The 10,983-nt window shown below is 43.2% G+C and overlaps 1 protein-coding gene across 1 annotated transcript in view; it reads left to right on the top strand.

The window, feature by feature from the left end:
- LOC108679719 overlaps positions 1-8,347 on the top strand; it is a 25,027-nt gene extending 16,680 nt beyond the window's left edge. Inside the window, exons 4-6 of the mRNA XM_018168426.2 lie at positions 5,525-5,712; positions 5,940-6,486; positions 7,360-8,347. Coding sequence (XP_018023915.2) covers positions 5,525-5,712; positions 5,940-6,486; positions 7,360-7,369 — 745 coding nt within the window. The 3' untranslated portion in view covers positions 7,370-8,347. The remainder of the gene's footprint in view (positions 1-5,524; positions 5,713-5,939; positions 6,487-7,359) is intronic.
- Positions 8,348-10,983: the final 2,636 nt, after the last annotated feature.

Raw genomic sequence — 10,983 nt, forward strand, 5'->3', positions numbered from 1 at the left:
CTCTGCAAATCACGTACCCTCTGCAAATCACGTACCCTCTGCAAATCACGTACCCTCTGCAAATCACGTACCCTCTGCAAATCACGTACCCTCTGCAAATCACATACCCTCTGCAAATCACATACCCTCTGCAAATCACATACCCTCTGCAAATCACGTACCCTCTGCAAATCACATACCCTCTGCAAATCACATACCCTCTGCAAATCACATACCCTCTGTAAATCCCGTATCCTGTCCGAATCTCCTGCCCTGCAAATCACGTTCGTTGTCTTAATAACTTCCGACGAACGTTGCGGAAGCAGCGGCGGCGCATTGATTGTGCGACGCAGTCAACCGGCAAGCGGCGAGCCCGCCAACACAACCGGCGGACACTGCAACACAACCGGCGCACACTGCAACACAAACGGCGGACACTGCAACACAAACGGCGGACACTGCAACACAACCGGCGGACACTGCAACACAACCGGCGGACACTGCAACACAGCCGGTGGACTCTGCAACACAACCGGCGGACACTGCAACACAACCGGTGGACACTGCAACACAACCAGCGGTCACTGCAACACAACCGGCGGACACTGCAACACAAACGGCGGACACTGCAATACAAACGGCGGACAGAACCTGGGTTGTGTTTATAGGACACGAAGTGAAAATGAAAACTAGTATTTTGTATTATGTATGAATTATCCAGAGGATCATACCATCATACACACCAGGCGTATTATCAGCAACACCAAACATTCGTCAGTAAAAATATATCATTCACAACTCCTACACGTCAGTACTACATATGCAAGCCCTCGATGTTTACTGAATACATGCATTACCTAAATACTACTCGTCTAAGACTCCAGGAAAGATGCATCTTGCAATAACACAACACAGCACATGGAACACTTCCACAAACACATATCATACACAATATAATCCAACACTCCTCCTTCCCCACACTCACACATCATACGCAGAACACCCAACACTCTCACACACGTTAAACAATTAGACAAAATACTCACTGTAACACACACCGTTGACATAAGACACACACTCCAACACCTCACAAACACAAATCCCACACACACCCCACACTCCCACACACTCACCACACACCCCTACACTCCCACACATCCCCACACATTCAGACACACATCATTCACCCCCAACCACACACACGCACACCCCCGCTCTCCCACACACACCACACTCTTCTACACCCCCACCCACCCACAACACATTCACACACACAACACCCACACATTCACACCCACACACCCACAACACCCACACACACACCACACACTACACAACACATTCACACACACAACACCCATACCTTCACACCCACAGCAAACAAAACACACCCACACACAGCACCCACAACACCCACAACACACACAACACCCATACATTCACACCCACAACACCCACACCCACAACACACAGCACCCACAACACCCACAACACACACAACACACACAACACCCCACAACACACACTACACAACACATTCACACACACACAACACCCACACCCCACACTACACAAGCACACAGCGATCAGCAGAGCAGGTGTCATCGTCACTTCCGGCGCCGTCATTCACGGCCGCCACTCATTGTCTTTTTTCCGTCAATGACCGCGGCGATCGATGATAAAATCACGGGCCTGACGTGCAGCTGCTCTGTATATTGCCTTCATACATATTACCTTATGTATAAGCATTCATTACCTCCATACATTAGCATGCATTAGCTTCATACTTTAGCATGCACTGGCTTCATGCATATTACCTCTATGTATAAGCATTCATTACATCCATACATTAGCATGCATTAGCTGCATACATATTACATCCATACATTAGCATGCACTGGCTTCATACATATTACCTCTATGTATAAGCATTCATTACATCCATACATTAGCATGCATTAGCTGCATACATACTACATCCATACATTACCATGCACTGGCTTCATACATATTACCTCTATGTATAAGCATTCATTACATCCATACATTAGCTTGCATTAGCTGCATACATATTACATCCATACATTAGCATACATTGTCTCCATACATTAGCATGCATTAGTTTCGTACATATTACATCCATACATTAGCATACATTGCCTCCATACATTAGCATGCATTAGCTTCATACATATTACCTCTATGTATAAGCATTCATTGCCTCCATACATTAGCATGCATTAGCTTCATGCATATTACCTCTATGTATAAGCATTCATTACATCCATACATTAGCATGCATTAGCTTCATACTTTAGCATGCACTGGCTTCATGCATATTACATCCATACATTAGCATGTATTAGCTGAATACACATATTACTTCCATACATTAGCATGCATTAGCTTTACACATATTTCCTCCAATGTACTAGCATACATTAGATTCATACATATTACTCCATTAATTTACGGCTTTATTCAAAACAATTCTACTCCATTAATGTACGGCTTTATTTTAAAACAATTCTACTCCATTAATGTACAGCTTTATTCGAAACAATTCTACTCCATTAATGTACGGCTTTATTTTAAAACAATTCTACTCCATTAATGTACGGCTTTATTTCAAAACAATTCTACTCCATTAATGTACAGCTTTATTCGAAACAATTCTACTCCATTAATGTACGGCTTTATTTAAAAACAATTCTACTCTATTAATGGACGGCTTTATTTCGAAACAATTCTACTCCATTAATGTACGGCTTTATTCGAAACAATTCTACTCCATTAATGTACGGCTTTATTTCTAAATAATTTAAAATAACTTGAACGGCTTACGGCTAGCCTGATCACTGCTCAGCGTGAGCACAACACATTCAGCGCAACGAAGTGAGCAGAAAGTAGTGAGCACAAGGAAATTGGTGCACAGCGCCGTGAGCACAGCATAGTGATCGCAGCACAGTGAGCGCTACAAAGTGAGCACAAAAAAGTGAGCGCAGAAAAATGAGCGCCAAAATGTGAGCGCAACGCAGGAGTGCTATACAGTGAGCGCAACGCAGGGAGCAGGAAGCAGTGAGCGCTCTGCTCGCAACGTGAGCATAAAGTCATGGCGATATTACACGCTCAGTGAGCGCAGTACGCGCCATGTGAGCACATCACACGAGTTACTGTATTTCACGTACTCAAGTTGTGATTAATGAGCCATGTGAGTACAATGTGAAATCTGAGTACAATGTGAGTACAATGAACAACGTGAGTACAATGTACAACGTGAGTACAATGTACAACGTGAGTACAATGTACAACGTGAGTACAATGTACAACGTGAGTACAATGTACAACGTGAGTGCAACGTACAACGTGAGTACAATGTACAACGTGAGTGCAACGTACAACGTGAGTACAATGTACAACGTGAGTACAATGTACAACGTGAGTACAATGTACAACGTGAGTACAATGACAACGTGAGTACAATGTACAACGTGAGTACAATGTACAACGTGAGTATCCGGTACAATGCATTGCCAGTAAAATATACACAGTGAGTTGAGACTGTAAGAAGTTGATCATCCGCATCCTCTTATGTATGAACACGTTCACTTTGTGCGTGGATGCATGCGTCCGTTTTGCACGTGCATACGTCCGCCTTATTTGTATAAACGTTTTATAAAGCACAGCGCTTTGTACGTGAAGACGTACGCTTTATACGTATATATACGCTTTGTGCGTGAAGACGTACGCTTTATTCGTATATACGCTCTATGCGTGAAGACGTAAGCTTTATTCGTGTATACGCTTTGTGCGCGAAGACGTACGCTTTATTCGTATATACGCTCTATGCGTGAAGACGTAAGCTTTATTCGTGTATACGCTTTGTGCGTGAAGACGTTCGCTTTATTCGTGTATACGCTTTGTGCGTGAAGACGTACGCTTTATTCAGATATACGCTTTGTGCGTGAAGACGTACGCTTTATTCGTATATACGCTCTGTGCGTGAAGACGTACGCTTTATTCGTATATACGCTCTGTGCGTGAAGACGTACGCTTTATTCAAACATACGCTTCGAGCGGCCACATTAAGAGGTCTCGTTGATGCGCTCGTTTGAACAACAAAACTCTGACGCGTTTGATGTCCGATTTATGTTCTTAGTTTCAGCTCCACGTGGCATTTATGGGACTCTGGGTCCAGAGATGGTCAGGGTCCAGAGATGATCAGGGTCCAGAGATGCTCAGGGTCCAGAGATGCTCAGGGTCCAGAGATGGTCAGGGTCCAGAGATGGTCAGGGTCCAGAAATACTCCGTGTCCATATATTGTCCATGTCTATAGTGATGGTCAGGCTCCCGAGAAAGTCTCTGTCCATCTTCTTTGATGGAGGCTCCAGTGACCGCAGGTTATATTCCTCAAGTTTCTCTTATCCCACTATCCGAGGTTAAATTAATTAACCTTAGTTAATGCAATTCGTACCTAAGACCGGCTTACTAACGTTACCTTCAATAGACAAAGGGTTAGGCAAGAAGGAAGTAGGATAATAATTCGTACAATTTTGGACTGAACACCTCGCTTTCGTAAGCCGAATTTGTGACCTGTTGAGAACTGCATGGTGACCGAAGCGTGCCTGGGTCTGCAACGTCCAGAACAATAAAGGAACATATTTACACAGAGAACAAGATTTTCTGATGCATATTCTTAGGTTGTCTGCGTGTTCATGCACAGACGATAAAATAACCAAAGTTAAAATAAGTCTTATACGCATTGATGCTAATATACAGGGTTGTTCTAAATGATGGACTAAAATTTATAAATTTTTATTTGTTCGAGTAAACATTCAAATTGGATATTTTATGCGCATATGGAAAGCAAAAGATCAAAAAATTTTTTACATGTACAAATATATTCAATGTGTCCCCATTTGTGCTGCACGGCAAACACCTAAACTGTAGTGTTTAGATGTTTGAGCGTTGGATAGGACGTATAAGAATGGAAGATCAGGCCCTACACTTCTGGCCACCGAGATCACTTGATCTCATGTGACTATTTCTTATGGGGTTACGTCAAGGAAGCTTTTACGTCCCGCCTCTACCAGCAACTCTGTTTACGTCCCGCCTCTACCAGCAACTCTGTTTACGTCCCGCCTCTACCAGCAACTCTGTTTACGTCCCGCCTCTACCAGCAACTCTGTTTACGCCCCGCCTCTACCAGCAACTCTGTTTACGTCCCGCCTCTACCAGCAACTCTGTTTACGCCCCACCTCTACCAGCTACAGTACACGGGGAACATATCGAATATTTATGAATATCTACAAAAAGAAACCTTTGAATCTTCCTCTTTCCATTGGTGACGAATTATTCATTTTGAAGTTATACTAAATAAATGCGAATTTATTAAATTGGGTCCATCATTTAGAATAACCCTGTTTTATGCAATATTAATAATACCGTTTTATTTTATTCATATTATCTATTTTAAATCTGATATCTTCTAACATGTTATTATCACATTATATCTTATTATCTTATCATATATCTTATTGCTCAGTTTACCGCGTTCGATGTACGCGTCGGTGGGGGGCGGAGGGCCGCCGTTCCCGTCGTCCGCCGCGGCGCTGTCGCAGCTCGCCGCCGTGGGGGGCCTGATGGGTGGACTCATCACCACCATGGCTGACTATCATCAACCTGCTTCTGATGTCGCTAAAATAACTCCTTCGTTTATGCATAACTCTTTAGGTGAGCGATAAAGCAAACACGACTTTTCCTATCACTCTTAAATGAACTATAACTTAATTAGCTTTTTAAATGAGTGGTGAAATAATGTCACCTGTGTTCAACGCACTTGGTCATGCCATGAAATTTAGGGCACTGGGCTGATCGGGTTACGTAAGTAACTTTAGATTATATTAGTTAACTTTACGTGTTTCGACTAATTTTCGAACAATCTTTTTGTTTTTGAACAGGTCTATCGTCCGTATCACCGCACGCTCTGTACAACATGACATCCTTACACCCTCCCGCCTCTCCCCTGCTTAACAACGACCGCCCGCAATCCTCTAACATTTCTTCGCAAGACCGAACCTTTAATTCCCCTTCACCTGACCGCTCCACTTCCTCTCCTCCTCATAAGTACAGCAAATCTTCCCCACAACATTCCCCTCACACACGGGAAGCCCCAGCCCACTCCACCATCCCCACAGATGTGGTATTCTTATGCCGCTCTGCTGACGCACCGAACCCCTCTGTGGCATCCCTCGCCACGGCGCCACAAGGGCATTCCGACGCCGCTTTGGCATATTCCAGCCCAGTGTCTAGTTTTTCTAGCGGTGTACTAGGATATTCCAACTCAACACCAGGAAATTCTAACGCAGGATATTCTAACGCCGCATCAGGATATCCCAGTTTCGGCATCGGTTATCCTAACACCTCCTCAAGCTATGCCAGTCCGTCTTCCACATCTCAGTCCAGGGAGACTTCAAGGGGAGAGAGCGCTTCCCCTGACACTTCAGGGTGAGTTAGTCCCCCAGTTAGTGAGTGCATCAAAGCTTCAGGGTGAGTTAGTCCCTCAGTTAGTGGTTGCATCAAAGCTTCAGGGTGAGTTAGTCCCCCAGTTTGTGGTTGCATCAAAGCTTCAGGGTGAGTTGGTCCCCCAGTTTGTGGCAGCATCAAAGCTTCAGGGTGAGTTGGTCCCCCAGTTTGTGGCAGCATCAAAGCTTCAGGGTGAGTTAGTCCCCCAGTTTGTGGGAGCATCAAAGCTTCAGGGTGAGTTAGTCCCCCAGTTTGTGGGAGCATCAAAGCTTCAGGGTGAGTTGGTCCCCCAGTTTGTGGGAGCATCAAAGCTTCAGGGTGAGTTGGTCCCCCAGTTTGTGGGAGCATCAAAGCTTCAGGGTGAGTTAGTCCCCCAGTTTGTGGGAGCATCAAAGCTTCAGGGTGAGTTGGTCCCCCAGTTTGTGGGAGCATCAAAGCTTCAGGGTGAGTTAGTCCCCCAGTTTGTGGGAGCATCAAAGCTTCAGGGTGAGTTGGTCCCCCAGTTTGTGGGAGCATCAAAGCTTCAGGGTGAGTTGGTCCCCCAGTTTGTGGGAGCATCATATCTTTAATTAATAAAATTAAAGATATTGAGGAAAAAATAATTATGTTTGATCCAACAACATAGAGACACGAAATATTCATTCGGAAGATTCTGGTGTGAATCGTTTAATTTCGGTAAAACATGGTTAAATAACAAATTTTAACCAAGATGGCTTCTTTGAACTCACTATTGTAAGATACTTGGCTACAGCTAACCTTTTTAATGGAAAAATGTTCAATGCTCCTTAAAACTTATAAATGATGCGCATATATAATCAACGGTGAATGGTTTTGAAAATTAATCTATCTGAGCAGGGACCACTGATCCTTGAGGAGCGGGTTTCGGCATCCCAACTGCGCTGATTGCTGGTGGAGAAATGATTAATAGCATATGGTGGAGAAATGATTCAAAACATTCAGGGACATTGTAAAGTAAAAACGTATGCTGCTGCCACACAATTCACTCCTGCCATGCTGTCAGCCACAAACCCAGCCACGTGGCAAACCTGTCGTGTATCAGCCATCAACTCAGCCACGTGGCACACCTGTCGCGTGCCACCAACTCAGCCACGTGGCACACCTGTCGCGTGTCAGCCATCAACTCTGCCACGTGGCACACCTGTCGCGTGTCAGCCATCAACTCAGCCACGTGGCACACATGTCGCGTGCCAGCCATCAACTCAGCCACGTGGCACACCTGTCGCGTGCCAGCCATCAACTCAGCCACGTGGCACACCTGTCGCGTGCCAGCCATCAACTCAGCCACGTGGCACACCTGTCGCGTGCCAGCCATCAACCCAGCGTTCCTGTGGCGTTCAGAAAGTTTTAAGCCACTTAACCGCGTTATTCATAATAAATGTAACAATGATATTGTACTTACTATAAGTGTACAGGAGAGCGTGATATGCAAGACCAAAGATCAGCAGGTGCGTAGCTTGGGGCGTTCGGGTCGACTTTAATAACTTCTGGCGGGTCCAAGCTTTGAAAATTAATATTTCAACCTTAACCATTTAAATAGTAGGAACTTGAAGCCCTCCTTGTAATATATTCAACATTCAATGTCATTTGCCGTACCTATTGTTGTTCAACATTCGCGAATTTTACATTTAGCTGCAAGGTGTGAGAGAAGCAATCGTTGAGGAGTCGAATTAAGCGTTAAATAGCTACGCAGGCAAATACGAAAAATATGTTCTTGAATATTGTATTTCGTGTACCAAAAAACTTGTTGCTTAAGAATCCTCATTTCTCGATAAGGAAATCACTTGTGCATTACAATTGTTTAGAGATTACACTGTAACCATAACTCTGTGTTTCAGTACTGAATAGGTATATATTTAATATTCAAGTCGAGAAAGGAATTAATGTTCAATTAATTAAAATAATGAATGTGAATGCAATTCAACACTAAAGAGGGCGTTATTGTATGATTTTCCTCCATTGCTACTTATGGAATGAAAGCGTATGGCGTCTCAATGGACGCCCATGTTACATGTTCAAGAGAAGCGTGGACAGGAGCTCTAACCTTCAATTTGAAGCTTCATAAAAATCTCTGTTCCTGTTTTATCCCATTTTGTTTTTTTTTTATTTTAGCTTCAAGCGTTTTCCAATGTTTCAGTGACCAAAGAGTTTTATATAAATAATTGATGTGTAAGGGCGAAGGCCTCGCCCATGTAGTGTTCATAGATACTGACATGCTGTAACCGATTCGACACTTCAGCGAACTCGCGTGCGAACTGGCCTGCGAACTCGAATGCAAAACCTAACTTCATTTCAACTGTGGCACTCATAACTACTTCAATTATGAACGGATTTTATTCAAATTTGAAAGATAAGTAGATAATATCAGTATTTTGCGGGGGGAATTTTTTCAGATTTTTACATCAATAACTTTTTTGTTAATACGGAAAACCTAACTTCATTTTCAACTGTGGCACTCATAACTCCTTCAATTATGAACGGATTTTATTCAAATTTGAAATATAAGTACATAATATCATGTGTTGGGCTTGATGATCATCGGGAAAATTTTGGTTCTATTTAATAAATCTAAATGAAAGATAACGTGCGATTATTGTCAATCGATTAAAAAGTAATATTTACCTACATTTATTTCTACCAGAAGCAATAAAAAATACGTTATGGAGTTTACAATATCAAATCAATAGTTTAAGTTATCCATAGAAAAATTTTCTATGCGAAATGGAGTGAAGTTTCGATGGGGTACGTCAATAAATTAAGAAATTGAAAAATACCGGGGTATCGTCCCCTTTTTCTTAAGGAGTCCGGAAAGGTGCTGGTGGTGTCGGGCAAAGGAGATGAGAAGTTCCTGATACATTTCTATTCTTCACTTGTACTTCATTTTCTTCAAAATGGTGAAGTATATACAAAATATTACAGGTAGATCCACTTTATTTTGAAATTTTGAAGTCATTAGTCGTTGCAAACTGCAGTAATAAATGGGGGGCTGCTCAAGTCAGATAGAAGGATCGTCATGGGACGTTCCTAAACGCGTTGAAAGCTTATAAGTTTTGTTGTAATTCTGTTTCATCAGACGGTCGTAGGGTGTTGGAAAAAGTCATGGATTGACCTGGAGCAAATGATTGCGTGGCGCGTCCGGCAAGCTTTTGCGAATTAGTCGCAAATTGGAATGTAGCTTGCGATTCTCAGGGAATTTAAAACAACTAAAGGAGAGTAACAGGCATTGAACTTTCTTTAAAGGAACTGTTTTCAAATTTGAGATTAATATGAACTTAGGCGCTTCTGCTCCAGTTCCAAATTATGGTAGCTCAAACTTGGCTATTGATCCAACTTAGCACCCTGGGAGAGTCGTTAAATATCACAGTGACACGTCATCAACCCGTCCACTAACGGTATATTTCTTTACTTGGAACCCAACAGCCTTAACGGCGACAGCGAATAATGTCTCCATAGACGAAGGTTCAAGATCAGACAAAATATACAAGGTATTCAGTCATATTTCCTATAAGAAACGAACACTCATTCTAGTCACCACTCAAGTGCCCCTCCCACGACAGCCGCTCGAAGATCTTCCAACATACAAATACAGTTCAAAAATAAGCGATTGAGTGTTATTGTATTTATTATTGCGATGGGGCCGACTCGTGAAATAAAACGGCACTGCAGGGACTGAACTTTAATGAACTACAATACATACGTACATTAAACGTCCTGACATAACAGCGCAACAGCGATAAATTCATGGGCGTATTTCTAGAAGAAATCATTCAATAACAATAAAGCTGATCATAAATAAGTCGTTATTTGAACTGTTGGAGAATTTCCAACATAGGAGAGCGCGAGAGAGCAAGCAACATGAAGCGCATAACATACCAGCAAACCGTCCATTTAAAAATGCAACACCAGCGGTAAACCCCAGAAATTCATCTATTAACAATGCGACACCGGCGGTAAACCCCCAAAATTCATCTATTAACAATGCAACACCAGCAGTCAACCCCCAGAAATTGCTGTAGTGCACCAGAAGCTGTAGTGGTGCAGTGGTGAGAGACTCTGTCTCTCGCACCCAGCTCCCGGGTTCGAGTCCCACTGAGGACAAGTTCTTCCGGGAAGCTCAGCTCATGGTCAACTCAGCCATTCATCCAACTCTGGTTGATAAATGAGTACCTGGCTTGTCCAGGGTGTTGTGTAATGCAATAAAATGGTTCTGGCGGGTCAGCGAGCCAGTGATGGTCGTAGAACTACCAGTGGCATTAAAGTGCCCGGAAAAACTGACCTATCACCCCCCTCCCTAGTCGCCACTACCAGGATGGGCAATTACAACAACAACAACAACAACAACCCCCAGAAATTCATCTATTAATAATGCAACACCAGCAGTCAACCCCCAGAAATTCATCTATTAATAATGCAACACCAGCAGTCAACCCCCAGAAATTCATCTATTAATAATGCAACGCC

This window comes from Hyalella azteca, unplaced genomic scaffold (assembly GCF_000764305.2).
Source record: "Hyalella azteca isolate HAZT.00-mixed unplaced genomic scaffold, Hazt_2.0.2 contig16689, whole genome shotgun sequence".
Taxonomy (NCBI): Eukaryota; Metazoa; Arthropoda; class Malacostraca; order Amphipoda; family Hyalellidae; genus Hyalella; species Hyalella azteca.